We start from the raw sequence: 19,207 nt of genomic DNA on the forward strand, positions 1-19,207 counted from the left end.
ATAAACAATGTCACCCCAATAGATTTATTAAACATTAAAAAAAAAAAAAAAAAAAAAAAAAAAGCCAAGCCCGGTTTGGCTCAATGGATAGAGCGTCGGCTTGGGGACTGAAGGGACCCGGGTTCGATTCCGGTCAAGGGCATGTACCTTGGTTGCGGGCATATCCCCAGTAGGGGGTGTACAAGAGGCAGCTGATCGATGATGTTTCTATCTCTCTATCTCTCTCCCTTCCTCTCTGTACAAAATCAATAAAAATATATTTAAAAAAAAAAAAAAAAAGCCACAGCACAAGCCAAGGCCAATTTCTCATGAGAAGCAGCCGCAGAAAGCGGTTTGGGTCCATGCCTAAGTTGGGTGGCTGGAGTCCCCAGGTTGATGGTGGCTCAGACGTGGTGCCTGCGCCCACAGGCTGAATTGGGGGAGGGCTCCATGAGGACTGGCGAGGACTTCTGTCTTGAGAAAGCTTCCTCTCCAGCCCTTGTCCTGAAGTCAGACCGTTGTTTACCGAATGCCCCTGGCCCTTCTTGAGCTGCTGTTCCCCTGCTGTAATGTGGGGTAAGCTGGTGCGTGTGTTGGGGAGGAGGGAGCAGGGGTGACCCCACGGAGCAGGACACGAGCAGGCTCTGGTGCCAGCTGAGTCCGCAGTGTGTTGTTGAGAGCTTGGGTGGTGCTTGGTCAGCCAAGCCGCCAGGTGTTTTTCTGGAGCATCTTGACCATGTGGGCCAAGATCAGCCTGCGTGCTGCCTGGCTTGGGGCCACCTGGTGGGAGTTACAAACTGACCTGCAATTGGCTGATGCTTGTGCAATGAGAGGCTGTGCTGCAAACAGGCCACTGCCCCTAGGGCCAGGCGTGGGCCTCTGGGAGCACCATGATGGAGCGGAGAGCAGACGACCCGTGTGCTGGGCTCGTGGCCATTGGTTGCAGCTTATGCCAGGCTTGGGGCTTCTGATGGGAGCTGCAGTGCAAGTTGAGGCCAGTCGCAGCCTGCATCTAAGGCTTTGGGTAGCACAGCGAGAGGTACAGGGCGTGCCGAGGCCAGCCCCGGATTGCTTGGTTGTGGGCCTAGAGGTTTTAGGGGTCTGCAGTGTGAACTGGCCGGGTCACTTGTGTGGAGGAGCGGCTGGAAGGGGTTCCATGGGGCTGCATTGGGTGGAGTTTCAGGGCCTCGGGAGGTGAAAGGTGTTAGCCAGTTAATGACTCAGATTGGCCTCATCCATAATTACAGGACCTGGTTCAGCTAGTTGTCAGGTGGTCCTCAAGGGTGGTGGTTCTGTAATGTAACTGTAACTGTAAGTGGTTGTGGGAGAAGGCGAGCTCAGCATTTACCTACCCACAGGTGGCCATGAATCACCTTATTTAGTTCTTAAATCCACTCTGCGCTGGACTGCGAGGGAAATGCTGGTCCTTGACCAGATAGTGTGCAAGCTGCTGCCTCAGAACCCGTGTCTGAGAAACGACGTTCCTGCTTGCAGGCAGCGTGGTTGTTGACACTCACCACCCTGTCTGCTCTAGGTGTTACTGGGCCTGCGTGATACCAGCAGCTCCATTGTGGCAATCACGCTTCACAGCCTGGCTGTGCTGGTCTCCCTGCTTGGACCAGAGGTGGTTGTGGGAGGACAGAGAACCAAGGTCTTCAAACGCACTGCCCCGAGTTTTACAAAAGCTATTGACCTTTCCCCAGAAGGTAAGAGTGATTTAAAAGGTCTCATTATTGTAATTAGATTTTTAACATTGTAGAAATGATGCAGGTGGTTGTATTCAGTCAATGAGAGGGAGAAGTGAAAAGTTGGTCATTTCCTTCCCAGCTCCTCTGGGGACAGGAAACAGATCGTAATAGCTTAGTGGAAACCCTCTCATCCCTTTCTCAAAAGCCACAAAAAGACAAATGTGTATTTGCACACAGTTTACTTTTTAAAATATACAAGTATTTTATTGATTTCATAGAGCAGAAGGGAGAAGGATAAGAGTTAGAAACATCCATGAGAGAGAAACACCTATCAGCTGCCTCCTGCAATTAGGGATCAGCCTTTAACCAAGATACATGCTCTTGACCAAAATCGAACCCAGGACCTTTCAATCCACAGGCTGTTCTATCCACTGAGCCAAACGGGTCAGGACTACACAGTTTTTTGTTATTGTTGTTTTAAAATATTTTTCTTTGAGAGGAAGGGAGAGGGAAGAGATAGAAACATCAATGATGAGACAATCATCAATTGGCTGCCTCCTGCACGCCCCCTACTGGGATTGAGCCTGCAACCTGGGCACATGCCTTTGACCGGAAGCGAACCCGGGACCCTTGAGTCCACAGGCCAATGCTCTACCCAGCGAGTCAAAAAACCAGCTACACTTCAATTTTTTAAAGTGAGAAAATACTGTCTATAATTGTATGGCTTGGTTTTTTGTTTTTTTTTTTCCATGTAGCATTTTATCAGGGACCAGCCTCCAGGTCAGCATAAACTCGAGCTCGTCTTTATGAACGCTGCTTTATATTTCATTGAGTGTAATTCACTCAGTGAATTCCCTGTTGATGGCTATTATACCCATTTCTGGCTTTTTAACCACTATCCACAGTATTGTACTAGATATCCTTAGAAACACATCTTTATTTCAGTTTTATTGCTGTAGGATCAGGCCCCAGGAATAGACTTACTGAGTCACAAGAATATATACGTTATTTAAAATTTTAGTAGATGTTGTCAGTTTCCATAAATAGTAAAGTGGCCTATTAGGTAAAAAGCTATTGGTGCTTAGGTACTTCAAGAAACCTTTTTTGGCATGTTCCCACTGGGTGTCGCCTGGCAGGTGGCAGTAATTCCTGGTCTCTGTAGGCTGTAAAGGGTCACTGTCCTGCTCCTTTATGTAATCCCAAGTAGGAAGGACAGTGACACTGGCTCTAATCCGGTCCTCACTGATAATTGGCAGATGAGGGGGAAATTATTAGAAAAGAGCCATCAGATAGACTAAGCTTTAATTTGATGCCAAGAGAATTTAAAAACAATTCCTGCTTCCTAAACCTTTGGGGGCTCAGATGAGACTGGGTCAGGGGGGCTCTGGTCAGTTGGAGGACGTAGAATGCCGCCACCTCCTCAGCTGTGGGATGTGCACATCAGACTGGGGAGGTCAGTGCTGTGAAAGGCTTATCCATGTCTCTGGGGGAGGCAGACAGCATGGAGGAAGGTCTGACAGCTTTGAGATGAGGCTTAGGGGTTGTTTTTGGTGGCAGCTTTGCATAAGTCCTCACTCCTGACCTCAGTGTTACTTGCTGCCTGGAGTTTTCTAATTCTAGACTTTATATACCAGCGATCGCCAACCTTTCAGACCTCACAGACACCATTGGCGACCGCTGTCATATACCATCCACTTGGATCACCCTGTCATCTTAGCTGAAAAGACACCAGAGCTGCAGGAGCAGGTGGATTTTATTAAAATAGGTTTTCCTGAAGTCACATCAGATCTAATCCCACTGACCTGCACGTATAGCAACACTCTGACTTCTGTTCAGTTGCATTGTACCGTTCGGTGAGAAGTCTGAGAGTTAAGGAGGAAATCTGAAGGACACCTTAGGCTGAGAACAATTAGGACTCCAGGAGAATGAAACCAGCAAGTGGCTGAGCCCAGGCTGGTGGCAGCACTTTCAGACAGAAGTAGCCAAAATTGTGTTTGAGTGAGCAATGCCAACTTATAAGTATGAACTTTCTGGTTTTAAAGACTAACTTTTCTAACTAGGTGTCATCCTAAGGGTTCTGTCTCTAGTCCAACTCCACCAGATGGACACTCAGCCTGTCCTCACCCCCAGGACAGGTAATCCGCTCCAATACCAGGGGTACATTTCTCCCTGCACTTTAGCTTTTATTTGTGCTAAATATACCCATTCCCTTAACTGTTGCTCACCTGTGTGCTAGAGCAAGACGCAGTTTACTGTCCCTTTACTTTCTGGAGTTTGTCTGTCTTCAGATTCTCCCACACATGTGGCCTGCAGCCAGCACAGGCCGACCTCCCCCGTCTCCGAGAAGCCCTCTCGGGTGTTCCCTGACGACAGGCCCGTGGGCAGCAAGAAGCACAAACAGCAGGATTCCTACACCCCTCTTCCCCAGACAGGTAGAAACAGTAAGTTCATATAGCTTTTTCATCGCTTGGGTGAACGTTTTCTTAATAAGTTTAAATTCTGAACATTAAAGGCACTTTGGGAACATGTGAGACTGATTACAAGGGAAGTCAGCTCGGTGTCGCCTGACGCTGTCTGCTTTGATGCCTCAGTGTAGCGATGGTTCTGGGCGAGGACAGGGAGCGTGAGAAAGGGGTCGTGGTTCAGTAAGCTGGGGCAGTGCTGACAGACACACAGGCTTCTCCGTGCCCTGAGCACATAGGCAGCCTGTTCAAGTGAAGGCATGTTGACCTTACTTGGCCACACAGTTTCAGGATGTACATAACTGACATCGCAAGGGTAACATCGGCTGTCTTAACACTTCTAACTGCCAGCAGCATTTATGTTTGAGTATTTAGTAAGAGAAGCTCTAATTGTTGCCTCTGGTTTAGTGTGCAAGGATATAAAAACTTACATCTGTACATTTCCCTAAATATATTCTTGCTTTTAACTAACATTTAGGAGAATAACTCTTGTCCCTATCCCATAGGTGATGGGTTTTCTCAGCCTAGGGCCTTTCCCATGAATGGACTTGCAGACGTGAGACATACCTCAGGAGACAGTGAGAGCTTCCTGCCGAGCCCCCAGGTGTCTGAGGAGTGGCCCGACTGGAGCGAGCCCGGAGAGCCCGAGAGCAGGACTGTCCACACCCCGGCGTGGCCTCCGGGGCCGGCCCGGCCCCCGCTCACCGCCCTGGAGGAGACGCGGGGTGGCCTTACGCACAGCGGCCTCAGCCGCGCGGTGAGCCCAGGAGGCGGAATCGCCGGGACCCCGGGGGACGAGGCCCAGCCTTTGGCACCAAGCCAACCCCACAAGACCAGTCCTGTCCAGGACCAGCCCCCGCCCCCGCAAGTATCATCACGAGAAAGGCACCCTAAGGTCCCATCAGAACTCGGTTTAGGAGAGGAGTTCACCATTCAAGTGAAAAAGAAGCTGGCACAGGACCCTGAGTTGGACTGGTTCGCTGACATGATCCCCGAAATTAAGCCTTCGGGTGCTATTCTTGTTCTACCTGAACTGAGGACAGAAACGGGGATCCCCAACATGGATGGTGTCTCACCGGGGATGCAGTTTTCCTCAAAATTTGCTGCAGCAGAAATGACTGAGGTAAGGATTTCCTTTGTGGTACCAGCTGCCTTGTCCCCTCGTAGCAGACACCCAGCTGTCTTCCTGCCAAGGGAAGGGACACCTGTGCCCAGTCAAAGCCACTTGCTATTTATTACCATGTTTCCTTCCCCAGAAAAACACAGCAGTGTGGCTAAGTGTTCATGGCGCTTGTAAATAGTCACCTTTTTCCTTGGAAAAGGGAGCAAATCACGAGTAAAGGTGGTGTCAGCAGGTGGGCTTCATTGGACGAGATGGTGCTTAGGAAGCTGCTTTGCTCATTTGCATCAGGATGTAAACTGCTGACCTCTCCAATGTGGAGACCTGTGCCAGCGCTGCCCTTGGCTTTGTGTTGCAGGCGGAGTCTGACGGCTGGGGAGATGCCGGGGAGCTGAGCTGGGGAGACAGCAGCTGGTGACAATGGCTGTGAGTTAAACTCTAGGGAAAAGGATTCCTTAAAAAAAAAAAAAATCAAATACCTCAAAAGCAGGCTCTGCAGACAAGAAAACCCCACAGCATCCTGTTCCTCACACCAGGAGCTTTCCAGTCTGTGCCAAGGAAGCGAGACCTTGGTGTGGCCTCAGCTGGGGGAAGCCTGAGCCTCTAAGGCCAGGTCGCTTTGGAAGTAAAGGAAATAAATACAAGACCTTCCAACTGATTAGCTTAATTTCGTGCCATTTCTTTACCGGTGAGAGGAGTGAGCTCTATTATGAAATGCACCTGGAAAACATTTTAGGATGAAGGATGTAAATGACTAAGCTGCCCAAGGAAACCTTAGCTATTTATTTGTTTACCGTTATTCCCACATGTATTACGTGGACCAAAGTTCTTCATGAGAAATATCCCCTATAATCTTGTTCTCTAAACATCCAATAAAGACTATTTTCACTAGATTTAACTTTACAAAAGTTGTTTTATGTGTTAGGAAATTTCTAGACATAATTTACATAAATATCTTCATTTACAAACTACATCGTAGAATGACAGTCATACCCAGTTCTGTCTAGCGATGGTCCGGTCCATTCAGGTTTCATCCTGGAGCCCATGACGCTTTAGCTCGTCGATCTTCTCCTGGAGCAGCTGCATTTCTGCAGGAAGCCAGTGAGGGGCCGCGGACTTCCGGAGCAGCAGCCCAAGGGCCTCCAGGGCCCGAGCTGCGGCCTGCAGTGCTGACCGGCACTCCTCCTCCTCGGGGGGCTCCAGGCGGGCTCTCTTAGCACACGGCTGGCAAACGAGACAGATGTGGTAGGGATGGCCTCCTGTTCTAAAAACTATCAGGAACCTTGTGCGGACTAGAGCAGAGCTTATTAGAACAAGTTCGAAACCGTCAACACTGCATGTGCACATTTTATCCCAGCCATCGGCTCACAGGGGCAGCACCTCCAGCGTCCCGGGAAAGACATGGGGCCGTGTTTGTCACCGCGATGCAGGGAGCTAACCCTCAGTGCCGACGCCTCCCCTCCAGTGAGTATGCTCTGGACACACTGACCACACAGCCCATTTGGATTTAGGCTTCCTTTTATGTTTAATGCTCAGTTTATAACTAAGAGCTGTGGAGCCAGTTCTCTCAAACGGTCACTGCCCAAGACCCCTTTCTAACCACTCTAAGGAAGGTCATGAATTCTTGAGGGCCCCCTTGTACTGCTGGCAGGACATTTAACGTTACAGACTTCAGGCATAAGAGTCTTGAAAAGTTATTAAAACTTACAAGAACATTGTTCTTGTGGATTGCAATTCCAAATATACCGTTAGTACTAAAAAAAAAAAAAAAAAACATTTTAAAATCTCCCTAGGGGATATTTACTAATAGGCAGGGTATTGGGTAGATAAACATCCTGGAAGGTAAGTTTTCTTTTCCTCTTAGGCCACTACAGGTAGCAGTTGTGCCGGCCAAAGCTTATTCTGTAGTCCTACCTATTTTTAGGTGTTCATAATCTTTTTTTTTTTTGGGGGGGGGGGGGGATTTTTTAAAGAGCATAAAACAGAATTTTACATGTCTATATCTATTTGCTTTTATATGGAACATGAGAACAAGAGCCATACTAGTTTAAATACTAAGAGAATTTCTTGTACAAAAAAAGCTTGACCCATATTGTAATGCAATCGTCCATACCTGTAAGGATGACCACTTTGCCGCTTCTAACGTGACTGTTGGCAAAGATCCCCAGAAAATCCCTTTTTCCTGTTTCACACGCTCCACTCTGGCAGCTCCCGTCTCATCTGCAAATCCCGTCTGCCAGAGATCATGAAAGACCAGGTAAGCAGCCAGTGCAGTCAGACTGCTCCTGGAATTCGGGACCTGGGGTTTAACTATTATTCTTTATGCTTCACCTAACTGTCCCAATGAAAGTGACAAAGGATGCACAGATGTGGGAGCCGTAGGATGGAGTCAAACTGTAAAAAGCCCGTGTCCTAGGCTGTCAGTGCAGAGGAGCCGCCTCCGTTACACCTGAACCAGTGGTGCTACAGGCAGTGACTCCACCTGTCTGACTTCTGTGATGTGTCACCACTGTGCAAAAGTGAAGCTAGGGAGATAGCCTTTTTAAAAAGTAACATCATAAAGAACAGTGTAAAAAATGAAATAAAGTACCTTCTCCAGAAAGGATACCACTTTGTTCTTAGTTTCTTCAGAACTAAGGCACTGGGGGACTATCTCTTCATTACTTGTTTCCTGTTAAAAAATTGGTAAGACAATTTTTAATATATTCCGATAAGTTGAAGAGACACATACATGCGTTTTAGGGGCCACCTCACTCAAAGGCATTTTAACCCACTGCACGCCACGGTGGCTATTAAAATGTTTGCTCTAAGTGTCAGCCCTGACCAACTTTAAAGTCATTATTCGTGAGAATTTTCAGCTGAAAATATTCAGGAACATTCGCATTGAGTATTTTTATAATATTCATTGTAAACTGATTTTTCTAAATTAAATCCAAAATACTGTGGCGTGTGGGGACGGTTCCTGTTTGGGGGCATGGCAGTAAGCTGGGACACTCCGGAGATGTTAGCTCGTAGTTGTTGCACGTGCCTTAGGTAACCCCATGCTGCAGGTACTAGGTGTCCAGTGAGGAGACCGTCACGCCAGATCACCTCCACAGAACAAATTAACAGGTCTGCTCATAAACCTGACGCCAGGATAGTTTGAGGTGATTCATCCAACCCAAAAACAGTGTGGAGGAGACTGCTGGATTAGCAGGCCTGGCTAGAATGCCTGTTGGGTTGTTACTACCCACAGGCCCTTAGGAATCACACTTCTCGATGCCTCATCTTTAGAAATACCTTCTGCAGCAGAAAATTTTACGACTAAGAGAAACAGCTCATCACTGTTTCTGGAGTGTCTGAAACGTTGAAATGCTCTGCAGGTCACGGCCATGGTGGGTCTTACCGCTGCAAACTTAGTAAATGCCTCCAGGGCATGTTGTTCTAATAGCCAGTTCCTGTCGGCCAGCAGCAGAGCAAAAACGGAACACAGATTGGGCACAATATTGTCCTAAAGAGAACCAAGCAGAGAAAAGCCTTAGCAAAGTGAATGCAATATGCCTAATGTAATATTAAAACATGCTGGTCATGTCACTCCTTTGCTCGAGTCTTCCATTTTGCTCCTATAAATCAGGGTCCTGACCTTGGCCTGCAAGCCCGCCTGCCTCTGTTCAGTCATTGCTGCATCCTCGGTGGACCAGCCAGACTCCCAGGTCAGAGCTGCTCCCTGCTTTTCCTCTGCTCAGAAGACAGCTTGTCCCAGAGCTGCAAGGCCTGCTCCTTCGGCTTCTTAGTGTCACCACTGACTGTACCGCCCACTTAGAGCTGTGCCCCCACATCCACATGTTCTCTTCCTACTCTTCCCCCCAACCCCACACACACACACACACAGCACTCACACCATCCTGGCACTGCACATGTCACCACTTCAGGTCTGCAATCTCTCAGTGGGGGGGTTCGCTGGGTTCATTATTGAATCCCCAGTGATTGAAACAGTGCATGATACATGTACAAGAACTCAGTAATTTTTTTTCTTAAATGAAATATGAATCAATCTTATCTAATGGTTTTAAATGCCTCTCATTTGCTGATGAAGCCCCCAAATTTTTTCAGGCCTTAACCTCACTCCTGGAAATAGATATATTTCTAGAAATATAAAAGGTAATTTCTGCTAATAAAAACATCTGTTCTATAGGTTCTGGCCACATTATGGTCCAAATGCAGACGCATTTTGGAAAACACTCTTATGCTAAAAAGATTTGGCTACTTTTGCCCGTAGAGTTGAAAACAAACTGACAACAGTTACACTTATCTCTTGAAACACAACCTGATGTGATAGCAGCATCGTTTACCTGGAACAAATGAGAAAGTCCTTTAGAAACTAACCAGGTAAATTTTTTGGTTGCAAAGATTTTAATCAACCTGTAATGTCCATTATGGTCTTGTTCCATTTACATAACAGGTGCTCATCAGTGAGCTCCAGTCTCCTGTGGAGGAGGGAGAGTCAGCTGTCAGGAACTGCTGGGATGACGGCAGCAGTAAGGAAGGCGAGACTGCGGACAGTCTCCTTCAACAGAAGTGGCCTGCCAGGCCTCACAGTATGATGTAAACAAGCGCCCAATGTCAACTACATGTACTTTGCAACATATTCAAAACACTATCTTTAAAAACAGACTCCCTTTCATGGATATAAAACCAAAAGAATAACATCAATAAGTTATCCAACTTCATTATACACTTCGTTTTCTTTGCGGGCTAAAGCCCACAAAGAAAATATCAGACTACACTTGTGTGTGTGTGTGTGTGTGTGTGTGTGTGTGTGTGTGTGTCAACATATTTTTTCTAAAAAATAATTTAAAATGAGTTCTACTTTGGTAGTCACTCTATTCATAAAATACGTTTTTCCCCCAACTTAAATTGTCTTCAATCCACAGAATTGAAGAAACCAAAATCCTAAAAATCCCTTAGTCATTCATCCTGCAGCGTTTTTGTAATAACAAGAACAGAATTCAGAGTTTTACCTGGATAGCTGGAGATATGAAAAGTTTTCCTAGAGAGGACACAAAGTCAAGGACTGCCAAGCGAACATGGTCTGGAGGCTCTAATTTCAGAAGTGAGGTCTGCAGAGTTACTACCTGAAGAGGCAAAGAACATCATTTTGCAGAAACATCCTGAGTTGCTATGATTTTGAAGGGGTGTGGGAGGGGAAACAAAGCAAAACCCACAATAGCCAAACACTCCTCAAACCCTAAACTTCATGAAGGTGGGACCTAATAAAACTATTAGGTGGCTGGCAGGAAGAATGCTGAAGTAACAAAAAATAAGGGGGGCTCCTGAAAATGTATATACCGGTGCTCTTCTTCGAACCTTTAAAAGTCATTCTGTATTTTAAAGTCTCCGTTCTTTATTATTAGTAGGGGTTGGCAAACTCTATAAAGGATCAGATGGTCAGTATTTGAAGGCTTTGCAGCAACAGGTGTTCCCTGCTGCATACTTCATCACATTTTATTTTATAAACCTTTAAGAAAGCAAAAATCCTTAGCTCTTGTGCTGAAAGCAGGGCAGAATCCAGCCGGGAGATTTGCCAACCCCTGATTTAAGGGAGCAATGAGAGAAAGTCTTCTGTAAAACAAAAATGCCTAAATGAACAATTACTTATGTTGAAATTTTAGAACTGCAGTTATTTGGATTTTTTAAAGATAGGCACAATCATATTAAAATTAGCAGCATTTAACTTTTCATAAACATTCAACGTTACAGTCACATAACTGGGGTGAATGATTTTTACCACAGTCATTCTCTCTAATTTAGGAATACATGTTACATATGTAGGAATTTTAAAATATACCTAATTAGCCCTGGTTAATGTGGCTCAGAGGTTAGAACATCTGCCCACGCACTGAAACATTCCTGGTCAAGGGCACATACCTGGGTTCGCTCCCCAAATTGGGAGGCACCCAGTCAATGTCTCACGTCAGTGTTTCTCCCCCTGTCCCCCTCTCCCTTCCTTCCTCCCACTCTCTGAAAAGAAATGGAAAAACATCCTCAGGTGAGGATTAACAAAAGTAATATACCTAATTAGCAAATATTTAAATTTTTCATATATACAGCCACTCACCAGAGCTTCCCACAGTCCACTGCGACAGGATGTATCTTCCATCACCCGCCTGCTGAGTAACCAGGGCGTCTTACTTCCTAACTGCTAAGCTTTTCTTTCTGTTTGTTTCTTATGTGACTGAGAACAAGCCAACTCTTCACTTGGGGTCATCCTGGCCAGTCTGGACTCGTTCCAGAGCCTCTAGACCACTTCATATACCAAGAAGGCCTTCCCCTATCTCCCCTCACTGGCCTAGAACCTCCTAAATGGGACATAACTGAGCAACACCTCAGGCTCCCCTGACAGTGACCCCAGTTCAGCAGTGTCTTCCCTCAAAACCACCTTATTTCCTCAGAGAAACTGAGGGGCAGCCTTCGTCCATGCTGGTTAGATCTCACTCCCAGGGCTGCGCAGATGCCTTGCAAAGTGCTAGGAATGCCAGTCCCGCACAAGTCTGACTCAACCACAGAGGCTTTTCTGGGCCGTTAACAGCAACAGGAAAGTTTTGACTCTTCCCTATCAAGAAGATAAGGAAGCAGATAAAGACTGGATTAACAGCCCAGAATACTAACAATCCACCACCAGAAGGAAGAAAGGAGACATCCCTGGATATGTAATTTGTGGCTGCTACATGCAACCCCACAACAAGGTAAATAAGCAAACTGTGCAAGAAATCATGAAAAAGGACAGTTTCTAGAAAATTATTTTAAGTCATCCCATTTCAACAACTTTCTCAACAAAGTACCCACTTGCTCACTATTCTTACCTGACTGATCAGCTGAGGATCTAGAGTTTGAATGAAAAATCCCAACAGTGGAAACAAAAGGCTGAGTGTCTGCTGAACATAAGGTTGACCTGTTACCTTAAATAAAAAACAAAATAATTTAAAATTTTTTCAATAACACATGGATAGCAGCCTTTAATCAGCATTTACTCTATACCTAGGTTCTTTGTTTATTACCTCACTTATGCCTTGCAGATCTCTGAGGCAGGTACTCCCCTCAGCTTACTAAGAACAGGGCAGGTCACACATCTGCTCACCACCGTGTGGCTAGTAAAAAGCAGTCACGATGCAAACCTAGATATCACGTCTGTCTGCCTTGCACTTGGCTATACTGAGTCCCAGAATTCCACTCCCTCCATAATTGTTTCTGTCATGATATAAGTTATGTCACCAGCAGAGAAGTTAACCTGCTGAACTTAAGCTTTTGGTCATACATAAAAGATTTAATTTCAGAAAATAGGTGCTTTTATGAATATTTATTGAATGATTTGTGAGGACTGGGGGAAGTACTTAAGCAAAAATACTGCAGATAGGAAATCTGACAAACTTTATGCTAAACCACCTGCAAAACCATGTCTATTATTTCCCACAAGTGCAATTGTACCTTTCTGCTTTCACAGGCGGAACAGCAGAGGTCAGCTGTTATTGGCTCAAAGCAAATGTCATATTTGGATTTTTAAGTCCATATTTTCAAACTGTAATAACATGGGGGACACACATTTCCAGCCTGCTCGTCACTAGGCTCTGTCTTTGCTGGGTCATCCATCTACTTGCTCCTTCTACCTTAAGTCCAAAAGATAATATTAAAGAACCCAGAATCACAAAGCAGGCTGAACTAACCCAAGAGAGAAGAGAAATAATAGGGTAAGAAACTTAAAAAAAAAAAAAAAATTGGATCCGACCGCTCCTGAAACTGTTAGCTGGACTGTCACCATCTTGACTAGGTTCTGGCTTCACTAATCTAATTCAATTGTACAAATAAGCTGCAATCACAAGCTCTACTCGGCACCTGAAGAAACGAGATCCCTTTTACTCCACAGGGAAATTTCAGTACTCTTTTGTCAATCTTTTTTTTCTTCAGGGAAATCACAGTTGCGTTGCTTACCAGATTAGTGTTTAGAAAAGCCCAAAGCTGACTTCCGGCTTCCATAACTGTAGTTTGTTGTCCAATATCCAGAGCTTCGCTTGCAGAATTATTCACAGCTAGCAAAGCAGAGAGCGCAGTGTTCTATGGAGAGACAGGAAAAGGCCCAGTTTTAGACGCCAGCCTAACGGAGCTGAAGCCAATTGCCTAGAAGTTAGGAGTTACCCATAACTCTTCGTAAAAATCCATGTGGAATTATATTCCTAAAACCCAAATTCATCTTTTTAGCTATTTCTGTAATATATTTTAATAAAACTAATTTTCCTTAACATAGGAACATTTGCTTCATTTTTTTAAGTAAGCCTTTTTCCTTATAGGTTGAAAATTTTCTAAGGAAAGAAAAAGAACATTTTATCTTAATAAATAAGTTTGATACAAACAGTCAGTATGGCCAAGTTGATTTGTAATATTCATCAATTTAGACCTGGCCAGTGTGTTTCAGCTGGTGGAGCACCATCCCGGCACTGAAAGGTTGCGGATTCAATCCCCAGTCAGGGAAGGCACGAAGGCAACTGATGGACATTTTTCTCTCACATCAGTTTCTCTCTCTCTAAAAATCAATAAACTATTCTTTTTTTTTTTTTTTTTAATGTGTGAGAAGTAGTACACTATCTAGAATCACAGATTAAAATCAGCCTTGGTCCATCTTCTAACACCCCACCCATTCCTAAAACGGCTCACCAACCACGACTGAAAACATCCATCAAACTGAATACTTGCCAGCCACTCGAGTTCCCCCACAGTGCGACTGCCACCGAGCCACCCCCTGCTCTGGGCCACGCCCACGCTGACCACCTCATGAGCCGTTTGCTTCCTCAGCTCAGCCGGGAAAGCTTGGAAAGAAATATGCTGCCACAGAGGCAGATTTTCCGCTTCTTTGGGGGGAAATTTCTGGATAAACTCCACCTGAAATAAATTAATGAAAGAAACATGAGTAACTTAATATATTATTTAATATATTTTAAAAGTTTTTAATTAAACAGTGTTATCACAAGGTACCAGATTCAAGGTTAACTGAAATGAACACTTATTATTTTTGTTGTTGCATTTGTTTCCATCAGGAACATTATGAAAATGCACTAAGAACGTTAAAAAATATAATTCCTTGGTAGGCAGGTCAACTATTTTATAAGACTCCTACCCAGAGAGGCAGGGAGAGGGAAAGATAGAAACTTCAATGATGACAGAACCACTGACCGGCTGCCTCCTGCATGCCCTGCACTGGGGATCAAGCCTAAAACCCAGGCATTGCCCTTGGCCAGAACCAATCCTGGGACCCTTCAGCCCGCAGGCGAACGCCCTGCTCACTGAGCCAAACCGGCTAGAGCAAGCCTACTAGTTCCCTAAGAATGCATCACCCTGTACACTTAAGTCAGAAGTAATATTCCCAACACGGCAACGGAACTTAAAGAAGCAAAGGTCACAGAGTCAGTTTTCCAGTGGGAACCGGCTCTGCTCCACTTGAGGTAACGCAGGAACTGGCTTGGCATTTATTATGGGTGTTTGGGGGAGTTCTTTAATTTCTGAATCTCTGTTTTCATCTGTACCCCAAACAGTCTGAGTGCCTGGTATAAAGCCCGGTCCACATTACAGTCTCCAAAAATATGTGTCCTCCCTCCTTCCTCTGGAGGAGTGACCGGTCTGAGGAAAAGGAGCTAAACAGGCAGAACTGACACTTGGCAAATGCTCACTCAAACCTCACAGCTGCCGTCAGGGTGAGACAGCATCTCAGCTTCAGGACTAACAAACACACCCAAGGACTCGAAGGACAGGGATTCAAATTCAGATTTGTCCTTTAAGCTTTTTTTTTTTCTTGCTAATCCTCACCCACGGGTATTTTCTCCATTGGTTTTAGAGTGGAAGGGAGGGGTAAAAACAGAGAGAGAAATCCATGTGAGAGACACATTGGTTGGTTGCCTCCCAAATGAGCCCAAAAGGTGCCAGGCATAGAGCCTGCAACCGAGGTATGTGGCCTTGACCTGAATCAAACCTGGGACCTTTCAGTCCATGGGCAATGCTCTACTCACTGAACCCAACTGGCTAGGACTATCCTTTAATTGTAAATTTTAGCACAGTCACTTGATCATAGCAGATAACTGAAGGAAAAAAAAAATTTTTTAAAAGCCCTCATTTACCCATAACCTATTTATCTGATAGCCTCAATTATTGGGGAAAATTAGAAAATTGAGATGTAAGATGTCTAAAATTAAAGTTTATCTTCTTTATTTATAACAAAGCTTCGAGACCTCACTTAGAGCTAATTTGTTATGAGTTGTATTATTCTAAAAGTTAAAATTTCACAACAACCCTGGAAACAAATACTTTTATTCCTATTTTCTATGTGAGAAACTGGGATTAAGAGGCCTTTCCCTCCCTCCATGAAGAGCAATGTACAGGAACCCAGGACACGGCCTCCGTCGGGAGAGTGAAGGCAGGAAAATTCACAGGGACCTGAGCAGAGAGCGAGGCTGGAGATGGGAGGAAGGACAGCGAGTCTTCTGGAGCGCTCACCGCCGGCCTCAGGGGCTTCTGCCTGGAGGCGGCTGGAAGGCTGGTGATCTTCCTAGGGCCCAGCCAGCCTCTCTAGGGAGGACTGCGACTCGGGCCAAATACTCCGTGAGAGAGAACGCCCAGCATTTACTGAGCACCCTCAAGTGCTAGTGTTTTACAAATGTTTTCAAAAATAGTTATACCTATCCACCACTTTGTAGACAGGGAAAGTGAGGCTCAGAAAGGATGGCTTGTCCAAGGTCATACTAAGCCAGGATTCAAACAGAGGCCTGTTACCCCTTTGCTAACCTAGTGGTTCCCAAGCATGCATCCCTGTCAGATTCATGTAGGAATTTAACATGATTACTAAGCCACCACTCCATCCGGGAACCTGTTTTTTTGTTGTTTTTTTCCCTTTCTTTGTTGACTAAGGTATTACATGTGTGTCCTTTTTCCCCCATTATCCCTTCCCCCCACCTCATGTCCTCACTCCCCTGGTGTCTGTGTCCAGTGGTTATGCTTATATGCATGCATACAGGTCCTTCAGTTGATCTCTCCCCTAAGCCCCGCCCCCCACCTTCCTGAGGCTCCCAGTGGCCAGTCTGAGGACTGACTGCCCAAGGCTGCCATGCCCAGTAACTGCAGCACCTCCTCCATCACGGCTTGTTTCCTCACAACCTCAAACAGCTGCGGCCATCCCTCTCTCGATTTCCCCTGCATGTCAAACTCATTTACGGAAGAAAAACAGAGATATCACTAAGGGCATAAATAATATTCCAGCTCTTCAAATTAGTTCCAGAGGCAGCAGACATAGAACCATTTCAAGAATCTTAAATGCACAAGAAACAAGAGGGCAGGTGTTTCAGGAAGAGAAAATTAGAATGACGATCTAACTTGCAGCAAAGGCCCTGACAAACGTAGTCAGGGAGCTTTCTGATGACTAGCCTTCGACCTTAGGCTGTGTCCCCTATGCTGGGTCGGCATCATCCGTGTCAGCAGGAATCCTGCCCAGTCAGTTTAGGAAGAGTCTCTCCCGCTATCTGAGCACCTGGTCTGTGTTCAGCAAGAATCTTGTCAAGTCAGTTTAGCAAAAATCACTCCATCCCAATGTTTCACCTCACTAATCCTGACGTCCACTTGCTCCGACTCCGAGTCCTCACCTGTCTGAAGAATTCAGAACTGAGCCAGCTGCCCACCGAGGTCTCTCCTATCGAGATAGTCCCTGAATAAAGTCTGCGTTTACCACTTTAACTACTGTGTAGCTCTGATTTTTCTTTAACAACATCAAAATCTGAACTCGTCTAAAAGCAATAAGCAATGATACATTAAAAGTTGTGCTCTTGCCGAAACCGGTTTGGCTCAGTGGTAGAGCGTCGGTCTGCGGAATGAAAGGTCCCAGGTTCGATTCCAGTCAAGGGCATGTACATTGGTTGCGGGCACTTCCCCAGTAGGGGGTGTGCAAGAGGCAGCTGGTCGATGTTTCTCTCTCATTGACGTTTCTAGGTCTCTATCCCTCTCCCTTCCTCTCTGCAAAAAAATCAATAAAATATATTTAAAAAAAAAAAAAAAAAAAAAAAAGTTGTGCTCTTGTTGCCCTGGCTGGTGTTGCTAAGTGGTTAGAGCATCAGCCCATGCACCAAAGGGTAATGAGTTTGATTCCTGGTGAAGGGCACACTTGGATTGCAGGTTCAATCACCAGCCCCAGTCAGGGTGCACATGTGGAAAGCAACAAATCCATGTGTCTCTCTTTCTTACATCAATGTTTTTCTCTCTCTCCTCTTCCCTCCCTTCCACTCTCTAAAAATCAATGGGGAAAAATATCCTTGGGTGAGGACTATTAAAAAAAGATCCTGTTATCATGCCAACGTTTAAACATAGTACAAATGGGGGGAGGAAACATTTTAAAGAGTCTGAACCCAACCCCTGGCAGTTGCTCCAAGACGGGGACAACGAGGACATTCTTGCCTGGTGGGGCGGGGCCGTGAAGAAGAGGAGACGCCTCAGGAGCACGGACAGGTTGGTGAGCTGATAGCATTCTCCAGGGCAGGACTTGATCTGGGGGAAGACAGGCGTCTGGCCTAAAATCACAGCTTTTACACGCTTTTATAAGCCAAGTGTTAACAGTAACTCTTTCTGCGAGAAGATTATAGGTAATTTTAATTTTTTTTCCATGAACCTATATTATTTTTATAATGAAAGAACTATTTTGACGTTATATTTAAAACACCACTTTGGAACCTTGGTTTCTAATTATCATTTTGATGACAACCTCCTACTCAAAAACAATTCATGGAATATTTTCAGACCTAAGCACTACAGTGCAGAAGTGGGTATAATTCTGGTAAGATGGAACTATAATTAAAAGATTTTATAAACTCAATTTCCTGGAAATCAATTCCTTGCATAATACACTAAGGCCAGGGACAAAAGAACAACAACAAAACGAATAGATCATGACCATCTTAAATGGAATGCATCAAATATCTCAGAATTAAAGGTAAAAAAGATCAATATGAAAAGATTAAATCATCACTAAATCATTCTCTTTATACCCATCCACAAAGCATTACTGCTTTTCCCCAAAGTCACTAATCACTATCACATTTAGTCCCTCTTGACTAAAAGAGATACAACAATTCAAGAGTCAGCCTGCCTAAGTCATATTAGAGAGAGAGAGAAGGAGGGAGAACACTCTTGATCATCAACATTAAACTCTTCTCTCCTGATTTTCTATTTTGCATCAATTTTAAATTAATTCTCAACCTAGTCTTTATTTCCCAGAACAATTAATGGAACTCGATAAAATTTTGAAAATATGAGACAATTTCCCCAGTTTTACACTGTTTCTAGTCTATCTCAATAGTATCAACAAACTGTCAAAATAATTTGGCTGCCATGTATTCCTCCGTTCGATATTCACTCTCTGTAGATGAGCATGTCTCCAAAGGAGCCTCATGGGCAATTCTACTCACCAGGTGAGCCACTATGGAGACATGGTGCGCACAGAGCTCAGCGGTCCCGTATCTGCAATGCACATGGAGGGGGGAGTCTTTATACAATTATTTATACAATTCCCCAGGAAAGCAAGGAGACCAGCTTCCACACAGCACTAAGTATTCTAAACCCAGGTATCCCCAGGATCAAGGAATATCACGACATACAAAGCCACCTAACCAAGAAAGAGGAGAGGAACCCTAATTGAGTGCTGTGACAGGAAACCAAAGGGTTACTGAGCAGAACTTTTCTATAAACGTACAAATCTAAAATAATTCACTGTTGGTCACTACGATAAACCAACCGAAAACAAAGCAGTACACGTACCGAGCGAGGAAGCACCAGGCGTCCATCGCTAACAAGGAGGAGATCATGTTGGCACTGAGCACTGCGCTCAGCAGAGCGGCATCCTGAGGAGAAACACAGTTCACATTCACTTCGCCGTGAAACAAAACACCGCACAGCACCCG

The 19,207-nt window shown here is 45.1% G+C and overlaps 2 protein-coding genes across 12 annotated transcripts in view; one reads left to right on the forward strand and one right to left on the reverse strand.

The window, feature by feature from the left end:
- SCYL3 (SCY1 like pseudokinase 3) overlaps positions 1-6,142 on the forward strand; it is a 29,064-nt gene extending 22,922 nt beyond the window's left edge. For 2 of the 8 annotated variants that reach the window (XM_045583237.1, XM_045583242.1), the window contains 4 exons: positions 1,514-1,685; positions 3,956-4,108; positions 4,636-5,298; positions 5,330-5,692. In XM_045583237.1, the coding sequence (XP_045439193.1) occupies positions 1,514-1,685; positions 3,956-4,108; positions 4,636-5,298; positions 5,330-5,430 (1,089 nt within the window). In that variant the 3' untranslated portion in view covers positions 5,431-5,692. Of the gene's footprint in view, positions 1-1,513; positions 1,686-3,955; positions 4,109-4,635; positions 5,299-5,329; positions 5,693-5,785 lie in introns of those variants that run through there. The other 6 variants (XM_045583240.1, XM_036442890.2, XM_045583238.1 and 3 more) reach the window with 6 other exon arrangements.
- CUNH1orf112 (chromosome unknown C1orf112 homolog) overlaps positions 5,714-19,207 on the reverse strand; it is a 39,337-nt gene continuing 25,843 nt past the window's right edge. For 3 of the 4 annotated variants that reach the window (XM_036442869.2, XM_045583235.1, XM_036442875.1), the window contains 11 exons: positions 19,065-19,147; positions 18,716-18,767; positions 17,709-17,798; positions 13,974-14,159; positions 13,215-13,337; positions 12,092-12,187; positions 10,250-10,363; positions 8,635-8,739; positions 7,840-7,920; positions 7,363-7,482; positions 5,714-6,473 (listed from right to left, as the gene is read on the reverse strand). In XM_036442869.2, coding sequence (XP_036298762.1) covers positions 6,273-6,473; positions 7,363-7,482; positions 7,840-7,920; positions 8,635-8,739; positions 10,250-10,363; positions 12,092-12,187; positions 13,215-13,337; positions 13,974-14,159; positions 17,709-17,798; positions 18,716-18,767; positions 19,065-19,147 — 1,251 coding nt within the window. In that variant the 3' untranslated portion in view covers positions 5,714-6,272. Of the gene's footprint in view, positions 6,474-7,362; positions 7,483-7,839; positions 7,921-8,634; positions 8,740-9,405; positions 9,581-10,249; positions 10,364-12,091; positions 12,188-13,214; positions 13,338-13,973; positions 14,160-17,708; positions 17,799-18,715; positions 18,768-19,064; positions 19,148-19,207 lie in introns of those variants that run through there. The other variant, XM_036442873.2, reaches the window with a different exon arrangement.

This window comes from Pipistrellus kuhlii, unplaced genomic scaffold (genome assembly GCF_014108245.1).
Source record: "Pipistrellus kuhlii isolate mPipKuh1 unplaced genomic scaffold, mPipKuh1.p scaffold_m20_p_18, whole genome shotgun sequence".
In the NCBI taxonomy this organism is placed as follows: domain Eukaryota; kingdom Metazoa; phylum Chordata; class Mammalia; order Chiroptera; family Vespertilionidae; genus Pipistrellus; species Pipistrellus kuhlii.